Raw genomic sequence first — 26,084 nt, forward strand, 5'->3', positions numbered from 1 at the left:
TACATGGTGAGAACACATGCACCGTCTAATTCGATTAGTTCACATTTGAAAGACGTGTAGTCATTTCTATGTGGTAAATAATGCTGCGAAAGTTATAAAAATAATCTTCTACCTATTAAAAATCGTTTTCTCGAAACATGTGTAAGATTGTCAAGGCTGCATTTCACCACTTTCATATTCTTTTGTCTATTGCTGGTAAGAGCTGATGATTTGAACTCAAAAATTCATCACTTACTCACATTTGTCATTCATTGTGTGGGGATTCTAGCGTCAAGGTAATGCACAGACGGCAAAGCAAAACTTCGTTTCAGTAGACTCTGAACTTATTTCTGAATACACTGGCTACATTGATGGTTGGTATATTCAGGGAACAATTTAATGAATGGCGGAAAGAATCGTGTTGGACTTTCACTACCTACATAGCCTTGGTAGATAAACTCCTGCTACAAAACAGATGAAAAGAGTGTAATTCCCTAGGGTATGAAACAAACTTTACACTGCCGCCCCGTCAATTGAACAAAAAAACATCACTCAGGGGGACTTCTTGCTGCTATACCCGCAGAAAGACGGGGTATTGGGTGAAAAAATAGCATTTTAAATAGGCTGGTCCTTCGGAACAATTTGGTCCTTCAACCACATGTAGATAGGTACAAGGACATAGTATAATGAAGCAACAACTCCGACGATGAATCTGTAAACGAAGGACAATGGATTCCACGGGCCCTTCACGTCCTCTGCCTTCGGTCCCAGCTGCACAAAATGAAATAAATGATCAGTAAGACGTAGAAAAGTGCTAGGTATCACAGTTCCCTGATTATGCACTGTACACGCTCGCAAAGACATGACTAATACAGTAATTACCTTTTAAAACAATGGTTAACCCATAAATTGCCTTATGCAAAGACCGTACACGGCAACAAAATTGGTTTACCTTTAACGGAGATTCTCCAGCTTCTGCCTTCACTCCAGTAACCGAACATCCCATAATGAGACCATGACGCCGAACTCCTCGATACCAACTTGGTCCAATTCTCTTAATCTTTACGTCAGTAAAACCAGCCTTTGTGAACCACTCCATGTACTCGTCTTCTGTTGGGAAGAGCATCCATACGTCGGCAAAAAATTTGGACAGCCAGAACGAAGGATGCACAGGACCGATGAGGCACGCTTTTCCTCCCTTCTTTAGTACTCTGTAGGCTTCGGTGATACCACGCTGAGGGTCGGGCCAGTACTCAATGCTGCACAAGCATACGAAATTGCCAAAAATTCATCAAAATGATATCTACCGAGGTTTAGGGTTTAGGGTTTTGCTAAACAGAACACTAGAGCGCTGAATGCATACTTACAGAAATGTGAAGGGACAATCAAATCAGTAGAATAGAATAAATAAACACCTGTAACATATATGAAATGAGAACGGCACAATGGTGTAAATTAGTAGAGCATTACTGGAAGAAGCGAGCCAAACAATCAAAAAGCCGTGCTGACATGTAGGCTCAAATCCGCTTATTACTTCTCCAATTTTTGCAATGAGGCACACTAAGCAGGTTTTCAGATAGGCCGTATTCGTTGATAAAACCCGTAGACGTATGGTTTGAAAAATATAACAAGCAAAATAAACGTTGAAGGAATTAATCTGAGACAGTTCCTATTAGTTATAACAGACAAACAAAACGCTCACGCTGCACACTCCACAGACAACACAAACAACATCCATACAGAAAACAATGAATTCAAATAGTCTCTTGACACCGTCTCATTTCTTACTTAGTTTAAAAAGAAAATAACCAAGATATCAAGAAAAAATTCATAGAAAACTCAAGCAATGCGAAACTCTACCGTGTCTCTGCGACAATCACACAGAATCAGCTGTCAAAACCATTCGTGAGCGGAGCGTGCACGGATAAACAAGTAACAAACTCAAACCACGATGCAGAAGACCAATTCTTTACAGAAGATTAAAACTGTAAGCAGACATTTGATTCGATACCTCGAAAATGATAACCAAGGACTCGAGGCACCCCGGAAGCATATAAATATGAAGCATGATGAATATACAAAGTGGATTATCGGCGCCGGACATCTTCTTGAGAAGAAAAAACTGGTCGTACCTTCCCGCTGAAATGTATCGGTCAGCATAGTCCGTCTTGAAGGGCAAGTCCTCGGCATCTCCTTCGATGATCTTGCAGTCCTTGAGGGGCGCTTTCTCCTTGGCCTTGGACAACTGATGTGGAGATTGATCGAGAATAGTCACATTCTTGGCGTCCACAGTCTTGACAATGCCAAGGGTGGTGAATCCAGTGCCGCCCCCTACATCAACCACCGTCAGATTCGGGTCGTTCAAGTCGGCAGGCTCCAGGGCGTCCTCCCGCATATCCTCAGTCCAATGTCCGGGGTTTATCACATGATCATACACAATTGACAAAAATCTATAGAACCAAAATGCCTCTTGCTTGTGCTGGATGAAGCGGGGCTTGTCCGCCGGCCTAGAAATGCTCTGATTCGAACTCGCTCGCACAGCGACGCTCCTCCTCAGGACACCGGCCCAAAACCTCTGGCTCCCCTCCGCATGTAGGCCCCTAGAGACGCCCCTGTGAAGAGAACCAGACGAGCCGAGGCCCATGGGTATTCTACTAACCGCGGTTCGTTGCTTGCAATCCTGCGTAGTTCCAGCCAACAGCTGGTATTGCAACGACGAGGCCGCGGCAACTCTAGAAGTCGCCATTGTGGCCACCTCCAAAAACCTCACCACTCCACAAATATTCGTAGAGAAGCTTCGTGGCCGTCCTTCCCGTAACAGGAACAGAAATCACCTCCCGAACAGCGGCTCAAAATGTTCTTGGGAAAGCAGTGCAAAGGAATCTATGCAATGGAAAATTGTCTGTGAGAGCCAGGCCATGTCAATGTTCCAGGTGAGTGAGGCACAATCACAAGAGAGGCGAGAGCTGAGCCACCGTGTCCACACAAAACCACACCAAGGACGAAAAAGACGACGACGACGTCGAGGAGGACCTATCACCGTTCACCGTGTTGGAGAGTGATGGCTGACAGTGTTTTGAAAGCGGTGGTAGTGGTCGTGGTGATATTGCAGGGCGCCACGTTCGTGGTCTCCAGCGGTCTTCCGTTCCAGCTTGTCATCCCCGCCAAATTCACGGGCGCCTCTAGAGCTGTCGATGTCGGACCTAATTCAAATAATGGATGAGGATGAAGGTATCTAAATCGTCCTTTTCATGGATGATGATAGCTGGTTGATGCCTAATTGGTTCCATATATTGATACCCTGCGCTCACGTTTATTTGTAATAATGTTTCGGAAGAAACATTATAAGTTAATTTTCCCTATATTTAATGAGATTATTCCTGCATATACTTATTTGATAGGAATTTAAAAACTTATTTAAAGTTATTGACTAAAATCATTAAAAGGAAACATACTAAACAATGTATAAGAAAAAAACTATGAAGGAATTAATAATTGAGAAGAAAGATTTAGTATTGTTTTAAGAATAAATTACTTTAGTTATGAAGAGAAGTAGGAAAATAAATATATTTATACGTTTTTTTCCTTGCAAGGTGGTAAAAAACATGTAGAAGAGCAACAACTAAAATTAAAACAAAGGTCTTATTCACAAAATAAAGAATGTTGTTCTTAAATTCAAACTTTGAAGTATCTTGAGATTTAAAAGAATTATTTTTAATATCACAAACAAGAAAATTTGAAGAAATACTTGAATGAATTTTATTATTTTTTTTAATCAATAGTTAATGTTGATTTTTTAAAATAAAGATGAAATTACTTCAGCTTTAGAAGAATTATTTGTTGTTGACTATAAGTTACATTTTTTTCTTTTCTTTTTGTGCAAGATAAGATTGTCTTAATATGTTACATGACAAACCTTATTGTTTTATTAATCAATAATTAATATGAAATAAAAATCTTGACAAAACACACTTCAACAAGCTCAACAATGATTCTAAATATGTATTGATATAAATTACTTGAGTTTTTTTTATTATCTATCTAAATAGTTATTGTACTAGAAATGTCGTTTTAAATAATGGTAACATTCTTGAGATGAATCTATAATTACATTATATATATATATATATATATATATATATATATCTCATACATAATCTGAATTATTTATATTTTCTTAAATGAGAATTTATAAAATGATGTTTGACATCTATTCTTGTTCGTGACAACACTATATCTAAGGCATAGTTTGATGTGCTTTTTTCTATAAAAAATGGCTTCAAGAAGTCAATTGGATATAAAATTGGTGCTAGAATAAAAAGTTATTTTTAAGTCTTTGAATATTCCTATGATTTCTTTATTTGATTCAAGTTTGTCTATAAAAGTCAAATGTATAAATGAAGTAATGACTTGAAAAAAATATAGATAAAAATTCAATAATAATTAAAAAAATAAAAAATATAGATATCTTTTATTATTTTTAGAATTTTTTAATTCATAGAAGTCAAAATTTTCTTTAAATCTACTATAATGCCATTATTTAAAATTATGTATCCTACAAAATCAACAAGTATTGTATGAAATATACACTTTAATTTTTATTTTATTTTATTTTTTTATCTTAGCATAGAATATTTTACCTCTAAATTTTTTGTAATATCCAAAAAATAAGATGGTCTTGCTCTTCTATGTTTTTAGAATAAAATAAAATTTTATTTAAATATCAAACAAAAAAATCATCTAAAAAATCTCTAAAAATATCATTTGTTTAAGATTATACAGTAGTTAGAGGATTTGTAAGTCCAAAAGATATTAAATTATATTCAAAAAAAATATACTTGATTTGAAATACAATCTTCTATGTATGTCTTTTTTTAATATAAAATTTTTATGCTCTCCATAGATCTATTTCGGTGTAGATCTTAGCTTGATTCAATTGATAAAAAAATCCTAATATCAAAAGTAGAAGATACTTATTATTGATTATAATCTTGTTAATTCTTCAATAATCTATATACATCTATAGATATTTATCTTTTATTCTTTATAAATAAGATAAAAGCTATTTTTAGAGATTTTGAGTGGAATATGAAATTCTTAGGCAAGTTCTCATTAATACATTCTTTAAGAGAAACTAACTTATTTTATTATAAACTATAGATTGGTCAAAAAAATAATTAAATTCATTCTTAAAGAATAATTGAGTAGTTGCAAGGAAAATGCTTCAAAAGAATATTTGCATTTATTTTTTAAATACATCCTCATAATCTTTATATTAGATTAGAATATTACTTGAAGTATTTTTTTAATTAAAAATAGGTAAAACATATTTAATAAATAAATTTATTTCTTTTTTTTATCATATATAAGAACTCTTAATCTTATAAATAATTATTTGATTATATTAGGATTATGATCCATCTTTTGATTAGAAATTTTTTTAATTGTATTGTGAAAAAAATATAAGATTATAATAAATCATGTCTATTAAAAGATTATATATTTTTAGCCACAATAAATTCAAAATGAATAAGTTAGAAAGAGGCTTAGTAATATAAAATATTATAGAGCTATTATGACCATTTTTTGTTACATTTAAAAAAATATTTTCATGAATAACATCACTAAAAGATAAAAAGAACCATCTATAACTTTTATATATATAGACTTAGTTTTTTAGCTAAAAATATGATATATCTTTTTAAAAAACTTAATTTATAGAACAAGATGAAGCTTATAAATCTAATAAGATAAAGGTATTGTGATTTTTAGGTCCTAAAAAAAAATCTATTATAAAAAAAAGAGAGGATTCAAAAGAAAGAATAAGTCTTTTACTAGATATTGCATAAGATTCTAATTACACAATTTATATTGTAGTTGATTAATTTATTTTTAACTTCTTATCTATTCAAAAAATCATGCTCTTTATTTTGTGGTAGCAACACTTTCTTTGGATATTTTTAAGCAATGTGCTTAGATTTTCTATAATAAAAGCCAAATCTTTTTTGACAACATCAAGATTTTTCTTATGCAATGAAATGTCTAAAATATATTGTATTAATTTACATATCTTTCACTTCCAAATGCATGTATTGAGAAGATTTTGATATTACTATTATATTCTAAAGATGTTAAAGCACCTTTCAAAATAAAATTCTAAAAGCTTATTATCGCACTTAACAACAAAATTGTTTTTTTGACTCAATGTTTAAAAATCAAGTAAATTTAGTATCAATTTTTTTATGTTATATTGCAATTCATAGAAAAATTTGTAGATAAAGATATAATATCATTTCATTTAATATTAATAAGAAGATTTTGAATTTTTAAAGCATATAATAATATTAAATAATTATCTTGATATATTATGTAAATCTTATTAGTTATAATACAAATTACATCAATTTTTTATACTTAGAACCAAAATTTTCCAAAAAAAAACCTCCAAATTATTTAATATTAAATTATATTGTACAAAAAAATATCAAAAATGTTAGTTATCAAAAATAGATATTTACATATTTTCATTATCAAACTACAAAATTCAAGTAATTGTGTCAAGCTAATTGCTACATGCAATCCAACCATTGTCTCTTCAACCTATAAAATACTTTTCAAGGTCAATCTCATCAAAGATTTCAAATAACCATGAAATCATGCCATCCATGTCAATAACATTATTCATTGTCTTTCAATATAACAAGTAAGTATAAGCTAGGAGATATAACATATAGTTATAATTTGGAATTTCAATACATGAGCTTTAGTCTTCCATTAAGATTTAGAAAAGATTCCGTGATTGTAAATGTATAGAGTTGATGCAAAAAATTGAGGTGACTATGATTGCTTATACAAAAATCTTTCACAAACAATTGCATCAAAATGCAATAGTTTTTAACTATATTAGAAATTGACTCAATTTCTAGTTGTAAGAAAATATTAAAATTTTGTACACTATTGAAAACTGTAAATAAAAGCATTTAGTTAATTGATGACTACTATATATTCTATATCTTCCTACATGTTGAAAAACTCTCTTGAATTAAATAATTTGGCCATATTATTGTCTTATTTTTTTGTAATAAAGTTTCTACAAGATAAACCATGAAAAATATAAGTGTTCTATTTGCACAAATGTTTCACATTTAACAATAAATAAAATAAAATAAAATAAAATAAAATATTATTTTAATATGTTCTTTATCTTCAATATTGTCAATGGATTACTTCCAATTTGATAGAATAAAATATTAGAAATTATAAGAATTTTGTCAATCATAATGAAGAAGTCAAAGATAGTATTGTATTAATTATTACTTCTTGACAAAGGCTCATTCTTTCTTCATATTGGATTATCCATGTTAAGTTGATAAGTCTTAAATTATTCAAGATCTTTAGAAGAATTCTTACAAATATAGGATAAGACTTTCTAAATAATAATTATTTTTTCATTCTTAAAAAATTTCCAATTTCTATCAATATAACTTATAACTTTTTTAATATCAACAACTTTAATTGATTTAATTTTAATTATGTTTAAAAATTCTAATACAAAATATTAATTAAATTAGATATGGTAGTGCAAAACATATTTTGATATTAAATCCAACTTGGCCACATGCCTTATATTGCCGTTGTTATTCATTCACAACTTCAAACAATGAGGGTTTTTAAAAAAATAAAAGATTGTGATTTATTGCAATTTAATGCACTTAAAAGATGTCTCCAAAAATATTGGCAATTAGGATTGTTTGGAATTCAATATTGCTGGAATGTCAATTCTTATAAGATTGACTATATCTTTGCTTGTTGATCAAGATCCAATCTAAGATATATATTATTCAACTGATTGGATAGTGTATCTATTTTTAAAAGATTTTACTAGATGGCATAGTTGAAAGACAATGGTACATGCAAAAGAGGGTTAAGTTGCCATTTTGGATCGAAATCAAATGGTTTTAGAAAACCATTAGTTGCAAGATATTCATGCAATATATATTTATATGGAATATCAAAAGTAATAGTAAATTATCTTATACATTCTTTCTATTTATTTGATGCCTCTATAACTACACATATATTTAATAGTATAAAATAAGAAATTTTATATATCACTTAATCATAATAATATCTGCTCAATTCAATTTAATTTTGGACTTTTTTATCTCCATTTTTTACTTGAAGCTTTCTTTCTTAATGCCCAAAATATATTTTAATATTATTCCAAATATCATGAAAGTCTATTGTAGATATTTGAAGCGACTTCTTTAAAGCAGCATGACTTCCTTCCATCCTCAACTTGTTGATAGTTCTAAAATACAAGCATCAAGAGGACCAAGTAATAATAACTCTCTCTTTTCAAGGCAATTAAGTTGTTATTAAGTGATTAATAGAAATAAAAAAATACTTGACATAGTTCTATTTAAGTTTTTATTAATTTAGTTAAAAAATATCAATTTTATGTCTAGTCACAATTTAATTCTAATACTACATGAATTTTTTTCATTCATCTATAGAAAATCCTTACTTATAATTAGCAAGAATGTTCTTGTTAATATGCCAAGCACAAAAAAAATTAGTTGCCATAGGAATTGTTTTTTGTATTGGAAATATTATTACTAGTTTATTATTAGTCACCAATCTAAGTAGTGTCACTTCATTATCAAAGAGAGATTTAATCCTTTCTAATGAATTATCAAAGAATAATCTGATCCTTCTTATCTTTCAAAAATACAAAATATGATGAAAAAGTGGAATTCAAAGAAATCATGCCTACAATATGAACGAGTGGTATTCAAAATTTATTTGTCTTGTATGTACAATCTAAGAAGATAATATAAGGATACTTTTGTATAAGCTCCACTAAAGGAGGATGAACAAAAAATAATTGAATGATGGTACTTCTTTGATTATAATGATAATCATATTGGAAATCCAATCCCTTCATTGTTTCTAATAAACTTGCAACAAATGTATGTCCTTGCAATAACTAATTTTGTAGGACTCTATGTTGATTTTAAACATTTGAAGGTGGTGCTAAAATTCTTGGCCCTTGCTGCTAAATAGTAGTTAAAAATATTATAAGTTTTAGATCTTATTGGAAGTTGTTACACCATTTATTGAATTTCAAGTGACAAGTGTCTTACAATAGAATGTACTGACATGTTTAAAGAAGATGGATGATTAAGAGTAGAATTTTTAACAAAAAGATGTCAAAGGCCAAAATCAAACTTCTTAGCATATAAATCAAATAGATAGTTGCAAAGATGTGTGTAATAGCAACTTTGCTTTATTATTATCTTATTAATATAATAGTCACTATAATTGTATTTTAGTTAGATTTGAGTATTACAATTGCATAGCTTTGAAAAAAGGCAAAATAATAAATACTTCAAAGAAAGTTGCCTAATGTAGGATATTAACATTTGGATGGAAGAAGCATTTGAAATAAATATCTTCAATGTTTCTTATATCAAAATTTGTAAAATAGCCGAAGTATGTATCAAAAGATTATTGCTTAGATATAAAAAAATTAATGTATATTTAATAAGTAGCATTTATTTATTTAATTAATTTTTCAATCTACTACATTAAAATACAAAAGGAAATTCCATCTTACATTCTACAAAAGTAAATGTTATTTAAGTCATGCAAAAAAATAAGATAATTTCTTAATAAATATTTTATAATGAGTTTCTAGTCTTATCAAAGAGATGGGATTCAATTATATCTACATTAAACATAATTAATCAAGTATTTTCTATAAATTTTTACTTTATATTAAAATTAAGTTTTGTACATAAACTAAATGCTAAAGATATATATTAAGGCCTATTCTATTATTAAAATCTATTTATCAAGTCATTATTATTATTTCTAAATTAAATATCTATTTAATATATATATATATATATATATATATATATTCCAACATCCCTAAAGAATCTCATTTAACTACCATTTATAAGAAAACTAATGCAATTGTGTAAAACATGCAAAACCATAATTCAACCTCTATTTCAATGTCAAATCCTTCATAGCTCCATACAAAATCCTTATATATCAACATCTCTCTCTTATTCTTTCCATTCTTCCAAATAAAATCTAAATTCTATCCACATAACTCTAAACAATGAAACCAACAAGAAACCACCATCCAACCGACATCTTATTCACTCACTACAGTTAATTCATTAGCACTCCAACGTCGTTGAGATCCATTGCAAGAGCCTTATTGTATGCATGAAATACCTTAAAGCTTAGGTGTCATGACTATTGATAGTGTTATAGTATAAGAGACTACCAAACAAGGAGGTTGAAAAATGCAATGATCTAATGTTGCATGCCACAAGGCAAAGATTGTAATTTTTACAAAGTAGATGGCAATATAAATAGAATAGTTGCTTAAACATAGAATATTATAATCATTTTGCTTTCCATGCCATGTTCAAGCAAGGACCCACATGCATAAGTCTAAACCTTTGATGCCGACATCTTTATTTAGGTTTGTAATTATTTAATTATAAGACTTTATAAAGAAATACTAATAAAAATTTGACATCATCTTTTGTCTTTAGAGGCATTTGCTACTACAAATTCTAATTCTTCTATTCTTATTTAGCTTTGTGATTCAACTAAGTTTTGTTTTACAATTTAAGCATGTATATTTGAAAATACATACATTGTTGATAATTTTCAAGAATAAATGTATTACTTGCTAAAATAGTTTTACTATTACTAATTTATGATTTAAGACTCTTTATATTTCAAACAATGGCACGGTCAATCTATGCAAAAAGCTCGATATTAATATTAGATCAATAGCTACATTGAATATAAATTAATATTTTATATATATTATAAAAACATGTAAAAGTTTTAACAAGAAAATAATCCAAATATATTAATTTAGAATATTGATTTCTTACTTAATAGTGATGATATTAAAATATTTGCTTTATTGTACTTATATTTTCTTCTATATTTTCCTTGAACTATATAGTATTGACCTGACATAGAACAAAATGTAATATAAATAAGAACTTCTTAAGTTTAAACCAATGTATAGATGGGATATAATCTGAAACCAAAATTCAAAATAATAATGAGAACATGCATACTACACCTTAATACAAAAAAAAAAAAAACAAAAAAAACAAAATCCTCATTAAAGATAAATATGTCATCATCTTCTATTTTTCTATGCTTTGGTTTTTGTGCTCATTACAAATGCAAAATATTTATCAAATGCCATTTAAAAAAATATTAATAAAGCTTCATTTGAATACCAAAATCATCATATTACTTGCATTAAAAAGGTTTAATTGCTATTGTCTTATAAGCTAATGTTTTATCAATTGTGTCCTTACTATGACCACCAAAAGCATTTAAAATTTGATTAGTACTAAAACTTCACAAGCAAGATGTGCAAGAAACTCCAGATGTAATTTGTAGCCTTACCAGGATATGTACAACTAAACACACAATTGATAGTGATTATGAAGTTGCAGACAACTAGAATGGATAGCTCAACAAATATTCTTCAAAACTTGCAAAAAAATTATAAGTTTTTCATAAGATAGAAGGACCAATAATTTTTTGATATAAGACTATTTAGACCATAGAAAGCATTGCTTGCATAATTCGATTGCGCCTTAATAAGATGCAATAGGTGTGATACAATTCTACTCTAACAAACCTAAGCTATACAATTCCATTCTAACAGATCTAAGTTATACTATTCCTACATTGGATGACAAACTTGGCAATAGTCCTTGTTTGTCTTTTTTGTGCTTCTTGAGGAGAGTCTTGGGTACAAAAGATGGGATTTTCCTTTGCACTCATGAAGAAAGTCTCGGACAGAGGAAAGGAACAAACACATTTTGGCACATGATGATCCAGTTCATCCACATCAAGCCATGGTCATGAGCACACTACATGTGGTAGAGTGATGTTGGACTAAATTCATTATCATATTGCAAGGAAGGTGTGGCTTTAATATCTATATATATATATATATGTATATATGTATAAAATAATCAAAAGATAAAAATTATTGAAAGATTAAATCTAAAAACACAAAAATTATTGACACAATATTAAATAAATAAAATCAAGAAAGACAAAACTTGATAGGATATTAGATACTAAATGTAAATAACTTGCACAATTTTGCACGTAAATGTCTTCTTTCTTATTTTTTTATTCTTTTTTTCCTTCTTGAAAAAAGTATTTTACGATGTATGGATTGTCCTTGTTTTGATTGCAGGTTTAGATTGCAGCATACAGTTGATGGACTGGAGAGTTTGCAGTCACAAGAGCACCTACAGAGGCAGTTGGGTCCTATTCAGGACAGTTACTCACAAATGTGTCATTATATTTCAAAATTGTGCAATATATATATATATATATATATATATAATAATTAATACCATCATATGTATAAGAATCAAATTAAAAATTACTAGCACAATTTAACAAATGGTCTAAAATACAATCTATCACATTCAAAATCAATAAATAAGTAAGAATGCACATAATTATATATTTTTATAATTTGGATAAAGAGCTCAATGTGTGCCCTCCCTTTTACCAAGCTTAATTTATAACTCTATGCCCTGATTTGTTCTCCCCTGTGATAAATACTGGCTTGAAAGAAACCCCCTATTTGTGATCCAGTAAACATCCACTGATTTTGGAATCTTTGATTGCAACTTGAAATAAAACACTTTATTCCATATGGACTACAAATATCTTAAAACTACTGTATTTTGAGAGCTCCAGGATCAATCTTCATTCATGTTTTATCCATAGCCATTTCTGTGTTTGACGCCTGCAAGTAGACTTTTTGTAGAAGGAGGTAACTACCAAATAGAAAAATATATTTTACAAATGACCCAAAACCAAATAGAGCTGGAAAGACCTGTAAGCTGTGTATATTACAGTTTGTTCAAAGGAAACTTGACAACTTCATACAGTTGTTGCAACCCAAAAGAAGCAAATCTATTTGAGCACACTCACACAACAGAATGATACAAAGTTGAAGAAACCAGAAAAGTTCAATAACGAAAATCTTATATGTATGTGAAGTTTAACACGCCTCTCTGTGCTATTAAAAAATAAAAATAAAAAAAAATAAAAAAAGACTGACGTACTCGGTTCAAGCACACATGCAGTGCATGGTGCCAACTCCAAAAATCCTAAACAGATTATTGTGGCACAATGTCCTATACTGTGAACAATTCAGACACAAATGACAGAGTGACTTATCCGCCCCAAAGGCTGTTCTCTGCGTAAGAGCTAGCTTCTAAAATCCTGCGAAGCCCAGAATTGAACTGACCAGTCAGCTCATCGCACAATGCCAGTCATCAGGTGCAAGTGGTGTCCAAGTCAATATTGTTTACTCTTTGATGAAGCATGCCAATCTTGAAAAGCATAACATTGAACTCAAATATGGACTTCTTAAGGAACAAATAATTGCTAGCAAGACTGATGAACTTGCCCTTGCTGCCCTGGATCAACTTGTGCAAGGTGATATAGCCAAGGGTACACTTGCTTATGAAATCTTATGCCATTTTGGTTTTCTTAGTAGCCACCATCTAAACCAAACCTACAAGAGAGATAAGATCGGAACAGGAAGGCAGCAACTTTCAGAGACTTCAGTCACACTTAAAACCTGCTGCCCCCAAACTTGAAGGCCAGTTATTTTTTTTTACAATGCCATGAATACCACGAATACCTAAAATTGTGCTTTTATGTCTTATACTGGGTATAAGACATGGTATTCAACTAGGAATGTCATCTCACACGGCATTTCTCACACTTGAAAAGGAAGTAGAGATGATGAATGGTCACCCTAAAAGTCTTCGAATATGTGAGATATTGGTGCGGAGTCTACAAAAATCGACATGCGTAGTTGCGAACGGAGTGGCGGAAGAGGGCTGTTCGAAAGCGAGGAAAGGGAGGACGAAGTATCAAAGCAAGGGATGTCGACAGCATAGCTAGAGATTCCTGGCACCATGGCCATGAATAAAACCGCGATGACTCAATCCAGTCCCTCCCAATTTCACCCACGTTTCCATCGCACTTTCTTACTAGCTTCCAGTCTCTGTCTGGTTTCTGGGATGGCCTGAGAGGTCCCAGCTTCTTGTTCCAGTGTTTTTTTCTCCTATTCCAGTGAAGTAGCCTCGTGTGATCGGTGTCTAGTATTTTAGGTCTATCCTCTTCGTTTCTGCTCGTGTTCTATATGTTGCGATTCTAAGGGTTTACTCCAGGTAGTAAGCAGCAAGGAGCTGTGTGTCTTCAGTGCCGTTGGGCCTCGTAGCACGGAAATTTTGTCGGTTTTTGTTTCTTTTCCTCGTTTGGATTAGACCGTCGAGAGATGGCGCAACGTACAGAAGAATCGAAAGGAAAGCTCTCGTTTGCAACCCAGGGAGGGCAGGGAGAAGGCAGCTACAGTAAATCCAATTCTGCAGCCAGCAAAACTTTGAGCGCTTGCATTGTGCCGTCCCTCGAGGAATTTCTCTTGCACCATTTCTCGCCGCCCCAAGGCGCCGGGCCAATTTACTACGCGGATTTTGGATGTGCCGTGGGCGCTAACACGATCGGCCTCGCTAAGTTTGTGACGGAGACGTTGAAGTCTAGGCCAGAGATATCTGAAAGAGACTTCTTGTGTTATTTTGCTGATCTGCCAACCAACGACTTCAACACTTTGTTTAACCAGTTCCCACCATTGGCAAGTCGAGATGGTGGCAATGGAAATGTGGAGGAGAGGACATGGTTTGCAGCAGGTGTTCCAGGCAATCAATTCAACCGAATGTTTCCACGGTCAAGCTTGCACGTCGCTATAACAACGCTTACGCTGCATTACTTACCGGAGGTATGATCTCTGGGATTGTTTGTACAACGAGACAGTACCAGTGCACAAAATCCTTTTTAACCATAGAGGGCTAACAATTCTGCCGAATCTAAACAGTGTCTTTTTCACTAACTTTTGAACAGATCCCTAAATCGATCACAGACGAGTCTTCGCCCACGTTCAATAGAGGCTGTATCAGTTCACACGGCGCCAGCCCTGCAGTGGCCGAGGTGTTCGCAGATACCTCGAGGGAAGGATTGCGCAAATTCTTTCAGTGCAGAGCAGAGGAATTGGCATCTGGTGGAGTGCTTGCGTTTTACTTCCCCTCGCGACCAGATCGAGCCCATCCCGAACGACAGATGTCTGAAGACAGTATGCAGTTAGCATTGTGGAAAGTAGAGACCGCATGGAGGGAGCTCGTGGCTGAGGTTCGTTGGCTTTGTCCTTAAAGTTCTCCTCTCTCCCTCTCTCTCTCTTTCTCACATGCTATGATTCCCTTGCTAGCATATCTACCCATCCAAAAGCATCAATCTATTCGCCGATACCTATACAAATTTTAAGTTGCTACAAACTTTTCGTTCATGTGCAGGGAGTCATGCCGGAGGAGCTTCTGGACACCTTCAACGTCCCAAATTGTCATCCTAGCAAAGAGGAGGTTGAAGAAGTCGTAGATCATGAGACCTCCTGTTTCCATATCCAGAAACTGGAATACATCCACAAGCATCCGTTCTCGCCCCCGAATCCTGAGCTGATTTTGAAAGATGCACAGTCGTATGCGAAATGGTGGACAGGTATATTGAGAGGTGGACTTGGGGGCATGCTTTCTGCACACATGGCTCCCGAGCTCACCGAAGCCTTGATGGAACGATTCAGCAAGCACATTGAGAAGGATTACTTGGAGAAGAAACCCCAGTTTCCAATGATTATGAATATTTGCATGGGCATTCTTATCAGAAAGTGAAGAGCTTTATCGGACACAAGATGGCAGGCAGTTCTTCGAAAGGCTCATGGTTCCGCTTCAGCCGATTAGTGAAACCTGGAGCAGCTGGGTGTTAGAAATGTGCAGTATACAAATACTCATACAATACAAGTCAATCTAAAGACATTGTTTTCACAGGGTATTTTGGTTTAAAATAATATATAGATGAAAACATCATACCTGGATTTCTGTATTCCATACAGGAAAACATTGATCCTGCAGACAAAGTATTTGATGCATCCAACAAGAAATTTCAAACTGTTTATAATCTAATAATTATTGTGAGCGTATTAAAATTGCTCACAAAGTGGACATGAACAATGTGTTAGTATGTGATGTAAACTATACTATCATTTGGAGATGTAGGTTTACATCAATTTAATTCAAATACTTAGTTGAATAAACAAACAGAGAAAAAACCCTAGTTAAAGCCTTAATTGAAGCAAAGTTTGTTGTATTTTTTTTTTTCTATGTGTAAAAAAAATATGATGTTTAAATATTTATACAATTAGTTATTTTTTTGAATTTTTTATACAATGATATTTACTTGGCTTAATAAAAAAATTGTTTAAATTAATTCTGATAATCACTAAATTTTAAATCTATTATACAACTTAAAACACGTAATATTTTAATGTAATATTTGCAAAATGGGCAGAACCATAAATTTATATTAAACAGATAAGTCCAAACTTATATTTATAATATCTAGTATACATTTTGTAAGTTACTTCTAAAATAACATAGCTTTTTTGGTTTAAAAAATATTTTTACCAAACAGTTATTTTTATCAATTTCACTAATAAAAAAATTATAATCATAACTTTTAATTAAGAATTATATTTTATACCATGGTATCATCTCTTTTAATATTTTTTAAATATCAATAGCCACACATTGCCATGTTTATAAAAGAAACTTATACTTTATTGTCTATTCTGCCACAAATATAATTATGATTATTTTCCTCGTTAATACTTCATTAATCCAAACAAAGATGAATATTTTATTTTTATTATATATATATATATATATATATATATATAATCGTGTTGATTGATGTTGCAAGCTTTGGCAACATTTCAATACTTGGAAATATTGCTTAAATAACCCCACTTAAATTATAAAATTTATGCATGATTTTATGTAATTTCTATTCATTGAGGTTATAAATTAAGCTGCATACCTCTCCCTATATATATGTTTTATTATTTACACATTTAAACCTTTGCAACCATAATCTTTTCTTACTTACATAAATATTACAAATTTTAAAATTAATCTACAAAATAGTGGTAAAAGAGTATTTATTCTTTGAAGCCTATTTTGAAAGACCATGGTTTAATGGTTTTACAATAGTTTATTGCTTGATGAAGGAAAACTCTCTTCTAGAAGCTTTGGTTGTAGGAGATAGTGCAAAGTGAAAAGAATTTATAAAGCATGTTTATAAATCTTTTAGTATAAGTTTAAATATTATTTTTTGTGTAATATTCTAAAAATAACAAAAAATCCAAAAAAACATATATATATATATATATATATACACATATACATATTATAAATATTTTTAATAGTATTTGATATGACTTTTTTTAATTTTTAATAAAGAATTTTTGATAGGCCCACTACAAATTTGGAGAGACAATAACATTCATACCACAAAGAAAAAATAATACATTCTACCTTATCTTTTCTTCTTACAATTTTTTGATTGATTATCTCAAGTAAAAAACTAACTACAGAAGACCTTCTCGTTTGGTGTAGATAGAATTATGTTACTTAGGCTTTTGATGTTATAGGCAAATATGAGACACAACCTTGCAAGACTAGACTTGATAGACATGATGATTGGAAAAGTTTACTGCTCTGTTGGAAATCACATGACCTCCAACCCAACACTGACTTGACTTGTGGTGCTGCTGTGTAGGACCTACTACATATTGTGCTGCTTCTCGACTGCCTCCTAAGTGCTTTTTCCAACCCTTAAGTACCCCTCTCCCTTATTGTACCCCCCATTAATTTTGATGGCCTTATACAACCTTATCTCCTTGTTTACTGTTCCTCTGACGCTGTGTCGTTAGGGTACGTCAACACATATCATCCTCAAGGGGTACAAGCTCCTTGGACGGATAACATCCTTACATTTAGGTGTAGGTACTTTGGGCGAGTAACAAATTATAAAGACCCCCTAAACAAAGGTGGAGAATGAACTTAGAAAATCAATCTGTGAACTGATTTCTTTTGTTCTTTGTGGTAAGATATCCTTGGGTTTGTGTTTAAACTCAATTCATGAATGGGCAAGTATGAGGAGCAGGGGAGGGGGGGAGTGAGGAAACTCCAGAGAGGCATTCAAAGGCATGACTCATGCGTGACGCCTTCATTCATTCCTTCCTTTGCTTTGCGTGCTTGCGAGGATGACAGCGCCGTGGCAGCGATGGACTCATTCTTCAAAAAGCTGACCCTCTGATCGCTTTTCACGCCGGAATTGGCACCTTCTACGAGATTACCATCAAGCTACAGATGGATTGACCGCCTCACGAAGGCAGGAAGGAAGTCCGGCAGGAAGTCTGTGCCTGCACACTTGCTTACTTTCACACAACTCATCATCTGGTTCCTTCTCCCACGCTAATCTCGCCGTTTTGTTGTTGTTGCTGCTGCTGCTCCGGGTAGCAGGCTGCCTCAGCTCTTCGGTTGTCTCCAAGGTTCGTGTCGTACCCCGCGGATTCGCTGCCAGTGTCTCACCCTTAGCTCTGTTCTGATTCCGTAATTAGAGATCGCGGGAGCGTTTAGCCATTTCGCTGCTGGTAGAGTTGGGCTGAACAATGGCCCTAAGGTGGTGTTTGCAGTTAGAGGTGGATTAATTAGAGCTGGGTTGTGTTCTTCGCTTATCATTGGCGATGCCCGCTTTGTTGTGAGGTGTTTTAGGGTTCATTGTGGGACCCATGTTTTGGGGGAGTCAAAATTTGTGGGCTGATCCTTTCGTGCTCAGCTGGTTGATTCTGAATTGTGGGATTTTGTGAAGGAACGTTGGTCTTCGCGTCGAGTCAAGAGAGGGGGCATTGTGAGGGAGGGTTTTCCTTTGTGGGGTGTGAACATCACTTCCGGGAGAGCTAGATGTGGTGTAGGAGTTTTGGGTACGGTTTTGGCAGTTGGGAATAGGAACTTACATTTGAGCCTTGCTCAAGTCCGTTGGATGTGTTCGATCATTCCGTGAGAAAGCGTGATTAGGTTGGTGATGAACGAACTCCTAGGTTTGATTACTTTCCTGTGCAGCCTCTCAACTTTGCTTCGACACTCTTTCCCTTCTTTCCTGGGGCTTGTTTCCGCTCTCATTCTCTCCATCAATTCTCCTTAAATACAGCGTGGTTTCGAATTGCATGCTTCTCTGGAATTTGTCAATACGCAGCCGGCTCTGCCTTTGCCATTTTCCAGTTTTTGGTGATTGTCACTTTTGTTCCTGGGAAACTTATGGCTTCTGTCATGCTTCTTCAAAAGCCTATGAATTGAAATGCAAATCCTTCGAGACATTTCCCGTTCGAAAGGCTTGTCGACATTGTGATCTCATTTAGAAATCATTGTTTTTGTGGCGATTCTTATTCTACAAGTTAACGTAATTAATTGTCGTGTTTATCTAGATTTGAAGGGTTTCAGTGGAATCGGACGAGGAAGGGAGAAGAAGGTAGCGCTGATGGATCCTTCTAAACAGTGTCTCATATGTGTTCCATTGACGGCCAAGACAGTGAAGAAAATGTTGTTTCAGCTTGAATTGGCTAAGGAAAGCGGAGCCGATGTTGCCGAATTGCGAGTGGACCTCATCAGCGGTTTCGATGCCGCAGCAGATCTCCCCGTTTTGTTGAAAGACAAGCCCTTGCCTGTGATTGTCACTCCAAGGTGACCTCCTGTTCATTATAATCACAGAACGTCATTAACAGCTACCGTTGCCGTTCATAATTTGAAAGCATCCAGAGATGTCATCCTTCAGTGGTCTAATCTACAGAGTTTTGATTTGGAGTATCAGGGCTAAATGGGAAGGTGGAGAATACAAGGGTAGTGAAGAATCAAGGCAAGACATCTTGCGAATGGCTTATGATCTGGGCGCCGACTATATTGATGTTGAGTTAAAGGTGTGTGGTCTAATCTCTATATGTCACTAATTTTGAACTTACTTTTCAACTTGTAGGCTAATAATTTATTTCTTGGGTTGAAAATCCCACAGGTAGCTGGAGGATTCATCCAAGAGTTGAGAAGTAGAGGTAAAGACTCCACTACAAAGATCATCGTTTCAAATCATAATTGGGACTTTACCCCTTCAGACGAGGAAATTCACGCGACTATAGAACAAATGTGGGCTACTGGTGGAGACATTGTAAAATATGTTACCACAGCTCAAGATATAACCGATGTTGCACAAGTGTTCCACTTCCTTTCTGAATCTAAAGTGAGTTTGGACATATTTATCAGCTCATTTTAACTCCTGTGCTTATTTTCCAGCTCTTTTGTTTTCTGAATTCCCTTTGTATGAGCTTGTTTTCGTGAATTCGTTTTATGTTTGTTTGATCGCAAGAGCTCACATAGTAGTGTCGATTGCAGGGGCCAACAATCGGATTGGCCATGGGACCAGCGGGAATGATCTCTCGTCTGCTAGCTCCAAAATTTGGTGGCTACTTGACGTTCGGAGCATTGTGCAAAGGACAAGAATCGGCACCTGGACAGCCCACTGTACAGGATCTGATTGAAGTATACAGGTATTTCATTCTCTGCGTATTGTTTTCCGTAGGGCGATGATAACTATCACCTTTTGTTCTCCTCCTATTTATAAAGAACTGGAGTTGTCTTATTGCTTTTTTACAGTTTGTTTAGTTATTCCAAAAAGCAAGCATTCATAACGAGTTTATACCGGACGCGGTGTCAAATATTTGGTTTCTTGTTTAGAGTATTTAATTTGAGCAAATTTGGTATGACAGGGTGAAGTCCATGGATCGAGATACCATGGTGTATGGAGTGATTGGAAAGCCTGTGTATCACAGTAAGGGCCCTGTTTTACATAACAAAGGATTCGAGGAGCTTAACCTTAATAAAGTGTATGTGCCTTTGCTTGTTGATGATTTCAACAAATTCATGAACGTGTTTAACCGTCCCGATTTTCATGGTTTCAGGTACTTATTTCACCCACCTATTATATATTCATTAGAGTTTTATGGACCGTATGTGTCTTGGTACTTTCCAATACTGAAACCCCTAGCTTGTGCTTCACTATAGAGATGTATACCTTCTCTTCCATCCACTTTCATTCTTAACGCCGATGCCGCTGATGCGAAATGTCACTCATCTCTTTTAAGTGGAACGCTGCAGCGTTACGATACCATACAAGGAAGATGCACTGAAGCTGTGTGATAGGGTTGAAAATGCTGCAAAGGTGGGTATTCCAAGTTTATGTTCATTTCTTCAAATTTGTGCTTCATCTCTGAATAATATTATGTCATTTTTACAGCGGAATTAATTTTGAATTTGCTTTTGTGCAAAATCACAGATTATTGGTGCAGTAAACACTGTTGTACGAGAGACTACTGGGGAGTATCAGGGCTATAACACCGATTGTGAGGGTGCCCTCTCAGCTATTGAGAAAGGACTTCGTCATTCAGGTATTAAGACTTTTATCTGTTTTTAGTGTCACAAAAGTCAAAGAATGATCGTGGTTTTAGGTAGAGAATCGGAGCTGGAAACAGCCGTTCATGTCTTGATGATGAAGTTTTAGACACCTCTTTCAAATTCCCTTTTCAGTGAAACTGGTTCGAATTTTTTCTTCAAATTCGAGTCTTGTCAGAAGCGTTGGCATTGATTGCCTTAGTGGTTTAAATTTTTAAGTGTGATGTAATATCCAATCATGCTCACTGATGAGGATGAATTTGTTTCTTGTAGGGCTCGCTAACAATGATGAAACACCATTGAAAGGCAAGCTGTTTGTAGTGATTGGAGCTGGTGGGGCTGGCAAAGCTCTGGCTTATGGAGCTAAAGAAAGACATGCTCGAGTTGTTGTTGCTAATCGCAATTATGGTATCCACTTAAAAACATTTTAAATCCCTAATTTTACACTGACTTTTTTCTATGTATTGGAGGTAATGATGACTTGGCGTGGCTTTACAGAGCGCGCAAAAGCACTAGCAGAGTCTGTGGGTGGGAAGGCAATAGAACTTGATCAGCTGTCAGACTTCCGCCCTGAAACTGGCATGATACTTGCAAACAGTACCTCTATTGGGATGGAGCCTGAAGTCACTAGGTCCCCGATTCACAAGGTTGGTTTCTAGCATTCTACGTTTCGTGTGTTGTTTGTTGATCTCGACATTTCACCGATTACATTCCCAAGTGCATCACGATCAGATATCTCGTTGAAACTTCAAACTGTGCAGTTCTAATTTTCGATAAAAGATAGAGCTTCTTTTACCTTTACAATCACGCGAACACCTTCACTCAGGATCCACTCTGAAACAGCTTATCAGAGAAAAAAATGTTTCCTCCTTTATTTCTGCACATTTTTAACAGCTATCTCCTGATTTTACTTCCAGTGGCTTACAAGGAAATATTGTAACTGTGCCTAGGATGCTTTGAGTGCATATGCTTTGGTGTTTGATGCTGTCTACACGCCAAAACAGACGCAGCTCTTGAAAGATGCAGCAGAGATGGGGGCTGTAACTGTAAGTGGAGAGGAGATGTTTTACGGACAAGCCTTTGCTCAGTTCAGATACTTCACAGACCTTCCTGGTATGTTCAAATATACGTGTCTTACTATTGTTTGTGGTCATCCTGCTTCATGTGGTGGGTGTTATGTGGTGTTTTATTGTGCTTTTACATTTTGATGATGTGCCATCCATGATTACCGCAAGTCTACTAATTACTTGGTAGACCTCAGTATTGCAGAGGATAGTGATGTATTACTAGACGAGTTCTTTCAGAAACAGAGTATAGTGTCAAATTTGTTCCTGGCAGGAGTTGCAGCTGATTCCTGATAATATGCGCCCTATTTTTTAGCTATGAAAATGTTCTTTTAGTGACGAAGAAATCGTTACCATTTTTTGCATGCAGCGCCAGAAAGTGCCATGCGGGATGTGATTTCAAAGCCTGCTGCTGCAAAGAAAGGTTGACACAAAGCACTGTATTGAAGACTTAAGCTCCTGAGTGATCTTAGACTCGCATGTATTTTTTGTGCATATTTCTTATTTTTGATCGATCCGACATAGTCTTTGATGGTCCAAAGAGGTCCTATGCGTTTGTAATCTTTTCAACAAGACAATCACATTAAAGACCTGCTCGCCATGGCTGATTCGTGCATCTCGTCTGATTGGAAGTGGTTTCTACTGCGAGCTTACTGATTTTGGGGATGTGAGTGAAGTTGGGCAGGGAGTGTGTTGACAGAAGGTGTTGATGTTTTCTTCAGGAAAATTGCGTGCCCCTGTGTCTGCTCAATGTTCTATTGGTACTTACAGCAGAGGACGAATGATATCAACCAGGTTGGGATTTGACAAACTTCTCCAGAGAGGTTTGTACCCAAATTCGGCACAGTTTGGTATGCTGATGGATAAGTCGCAGGTACAATTGGTCAATTTAGCATTTAGATGTTGAGTAGCTCGCCTTAGTAGAGCTGATTCATGAGCATACACCATAAACTAGAATTCTTTCAGTTCCACCCAATTGGTGGCACTATTATTAGAACATGTCAAGATATAGCTCTCGCGTCTCTGTTTGCGCATTTGGACTTGGTGTAACCGTTATCTCGACATCAGCCGTTAGCTTGGGATTGAGATTAGGACATATAATCTGTATCTGCCGAGAGCGAGTTAAAGAAGGCTCGATTTCACGCCATTTTTGCTCCTCTCTGTTCCTTCGTGCTGGATAATCAAATTTTAGTAAGTGTTAGAGAACCAGACTACTAGAGGATTAACTCATGCGCTGTGCGTGTATATGCGGGGGGGACTGAAAGGATTGTTGTAATTTGCTTACTACTGTTGTGGTTGTAAGACCTGTTATGCTTTGGTTCTAGTTTTATCAAAAAAAAATTTTAAATTGTGTGCACCAGTATCCACCACCGAGTACTTATAAGTTGTGAGGAACTTTGGCTTCACAATAATGGTATCGGGTCCGTGTACTGAAATGGGTACGTACAGGAACTGCCTTTGGTGGAGTTTTATCAGCTGTGGGATTTGACTCGACTTAGATCCCTACATTGGTAAACTCACATTACAGATTCTTCCAAATCACAAGCACCAATGAACAGCAGTGAATTACTCGTCATATGCAGTGTAAGAAGATAGCTGACATAGCGTCTGAGGGACTCATGCTCGGTGAGTTTTGCATTCTGATCATTGAAAGCACTCACCTGTACGATGCTCTGCGTTTCTTCTATGGCAGAGTTTCTTCTGTGGATGGAACCAGCCTTTATGTGCCGGAAGTTTATTCTCCATATTTAAAATATGCTTCTCACTTTCTGAGCAAAAGTACCTGATATGTTGACTACGCTGCAAGCTCATTGTGCTAGTGCTATCTGTCACGCCGTAGGAACTCAAACTCAATGTATTCATCAAATCCTTTCACACTCCACAATCTTCGTTTGGTTCGATATGGGAGGAGCATCTCACAAAACGAGAAGATGGCCCAATCTCTTGAATCACTACTGCGGTTTCGTAGCAAGCTTGTGTAAATTGCCTCCCATATCGTTTAATGGCATATCTGCCATGTTAATCTACAAAACCACTTTTGCATGAAATGGTAGTCTGTTGACACAGCCAAGGAATCTCATCGCCAAGTTCTCCCCCGTGGACACGTTGAAAAACTCAAACCATGGACGTGTACAACCCAGCCGAGCCTCCAGTTTACAACTTTTTCCGTTATCTTCCTGCCATGTGTCCAAAATTCTCTAACTTTAGGTTTGATTTTCTAACCTGGACCATGCTACGCCAATTTCCCTTACACCTTCAGCACAGACACTCGTCCACGAAAAAATCTGCATGCCTTGGATAAATTCATGAACGATAGGCTCCGAGTCATCGAAAACTTTCAGAAGCCCTAATTTGCCTCCACCGTGTACACACACAAACACACACACTTCCCAACAGAATCCGAAGTGTGCAGAATTGCAAGAGCAGCGACGCACTGTTGTGGTTCACACAACCACACAAGCTCGGTAGAAAGATCCAAATCTTCGTCTGCTCCCCCCCCCCCCCGCTTCCCATTTAGGTCGTCAAAGTCTCACTGGTTCCTCACGCGTCACCCTTCTCGGTCAAATTTGCCTTCCTCGGATACTGCCACTGAAAAGCCATGGATGGATGTATAGTTTATGGATGAATTAATTTTATTGATGTGGATGAAGTCATGGATGTAGGCACAGATGCCGTCCGCCTCTTCATCACCGCGACCGATGAACAGAATAATACTATTCACAATTAAAGCATATAGAAAATGTATGCAGCAGCGGAGAAAGGATATCCGAATGGGAATGGGACCCATGGCTGTGTCGTCGTGTGTGGGGGGGGGGCATGTAATACAAGAATATTCAAAAACAATTTGGCAGAAAAACTAACAAATAACAGGAATAAATGGATTAATTCAACAAAACAAGAAGGAAGGAAGAAGAAAAAGACACACTTCTTGAAGTAGTGTGAAATATTTATTGTTGATTGATAAGTTTTGAGAAGCCTGTTGTGTATGGAATTACTGAATTATATAGAATTCATGTCCACATACACGCAAATAATTTGTGCACAACACAATTTTGGTGAATAAAAAAAATTTCATAATTTCTTTTATGCAAGTATAAGAAATAAAGGCCTTTACATCTCTATCTCTCTCTGCATACACATTTATCTGGGATAATGCATGAACATATATAAATTTAAATATGATTTTAGAAGTGAATTATAGGGGAAAACAATAGATGGTATATGTCTTGCATGATTATTATTTCTGAAAATACGTTATTGTGTCAGTCATAATCCAATCTGTTGCAAAGTATCTATCAAATGAGATCATAGAATCATTATTGTTATTAAGAAGTAAACTTATTGAAATTATGATAAACTTATTTAGTGATTTTCTTAAATGACATTGTTGCATTAAAAGATTTGAAATTATTTAGCTATTTATTTATTTATTTATATTTTATTTATAAGTATTTATACAAAAACCGTTTCTTTTCAACGATTCCTTGATACTTGAAATTTCAATGCTCATTAAGATACACTATGAAATAACCAATTGGAATTTTTTTTGTAAATTTGC

The 26,084-nt window shown here is 34.7% G+C and overlaps 4 protein-coding genes across 8 annotated transcripts; 2 read left to right on the top strand and 2 right to left on the bottom strand.

Annotated features, from left to right (window-relative positions):
* Nucleotides 1-270: 270 nt before the first annotated feature.
* Nucleotides 271-2,859, bottom strand: LOC112280584 (2-methyl-6-phytyl-1,4-hydroquinone methyltransferase, chloroplastic). Of its 2 annotated transcripts, XM_090249007.1 has the most exons (4): nucleotides 2,112-2,859; nucleotides 1,395-1,448; nucleotides 932-1,238; nucleotides 271-750 (listed from the first exon to the last, which is right to left on the bottom strand). In XM_090249007.1, the coding sequence occupies exons 1-4, from the start codon at nucleotides 2,723-2,725 to the stop codon at nucleotides 595-597; spliced, it is 1,131 nt and encodes a 376-aa protein (XP_090105133.1). In that variant the 5' UTR covers nucleotides 2,726-2,859; the 3' UTR covers nucleotides 271-594. The 2 variants fall into 2 exon arrangements, with proteins under 2 accessions (XP_090105133.1, XP_024371990.1); XM_024516222.3 differs by lacking the exon at nucleotides 1,395-1,448.
* An 11,194-nt stretch (nucleotides 2,860-14,053) lies between these two features.
* LOC112280553 (gibberellic acid methyltransferase 2) lies at nucleotides 14,054-16,127 on the top strand. Its single transcript, XM_024516158.3, has 3 exons — nucleotides 14,054-14,857; nucleotides 14,980-15,264; nucleotides 15,426-16,127. The coding sequence occupies exons 1-3, from the start codon at nucleotides 14,360-14,362 to the stop codon at nucleotides 15,795-15,797; spliced, it is 1,155 nt and encodes a 384-aa protein (XP_024371926.1). The 5' UTR covers nucleotides 14,054-14,359; the 3' UTR covers nucleotides 15,798-16,127.
* A 2,080-nt stretch (nucleotides 16,128-18,207) lies between these two features.
* Nucleotides 18,208-23,731, top strand: LOC112280210 (bifunctional 3-dehydroquinate dehydratase/shikimate dehydrogenase, chloroplastic). 4 transcript variants are annotated; one of them, XM_024515434.3, is made up of 13 exons: nucleotides 18,208-18,517; nucleotides 19,451-19,706; nucleotides 19,834-19,939; nucleotides 20,032-20,253; nucleotides 20,406-20,560; nucleotides 20,780-20,971; nucleotides 21,168-21,231; nucleotides 21,346-21,457; nucleotides 21,735-21,869; nucleotides 21,960-22,108; nucleotides 22,412-22,574; nucleotides 22,896-22,949; nucleotides 23,248-23,731. In XM_024515434.3, exons 2-13 carry the CDS (start codon nucleotides 19,504-19,506, stop codon nucleotides 23,430-23,432), a joined length of 1,740 nt encoding a protein of 579 aa, XP_024371202.1. In that variant the 5' UTR covers nucleotides 18,208-18,517; nucleotides 19,451-19,503; the 3' UTR covers nucleotides 23,433-23,731. The 4 variants fall into 4 exon arrangements, with proteins under 4 accessions (XP_024371202.1, XP_024371203.1, XP_024371200.1 ...); XM_024515435.3 differs by lacking the exon at nucleotides 18,208-18,517 and adding an exon at nucleotides 18,518-19,043; XM_024515432.3 differs by lacking the exon at nucleotides 18,208-18,517 and adding an exon at nucleotides 18,529-19,066.
* LOC149989531 (uncharacterized) lies at nucleotides 23,349-24,989 on the bottom strand. The gene is made up of 2 exons (XM_090249008.1): nucleotides 24,187-24,989; nucleotides 23,349-23,698 (listed from the first exon to the last, which is right to left on the bottom strand). The coding sequence occupies exons 1-2, from the start codon at nucleotides 24,386-24,388 to the stop codon at nucleotides 23,517-23,519; spliced, it is 384 nt and encodes a 127-aa protein (XP_090105134.1). The 5' UTR covers nucleotides 24,389-24,989; the 3' UTR covers nucleotides 23,349-23,516.
* Nucleotides 24,990-26,084: the final 1,095 nt, after the last annotated feature.

Source organism: Physcomitrium patens, chromosome 3 (genome assembly GCF_059467195.1).
Source record: "Physcomitrium patens ecotype Gransden chromosome 3, ASM5946719v1, whole genome shotgun sequence".
Taxonomy (NCBI): Eukaryota; Viridiplantae; Streptophyta; class Bryopsida; order Funariales; family Funariaceae; genus Physcomitrium; species Physcomitrium patens.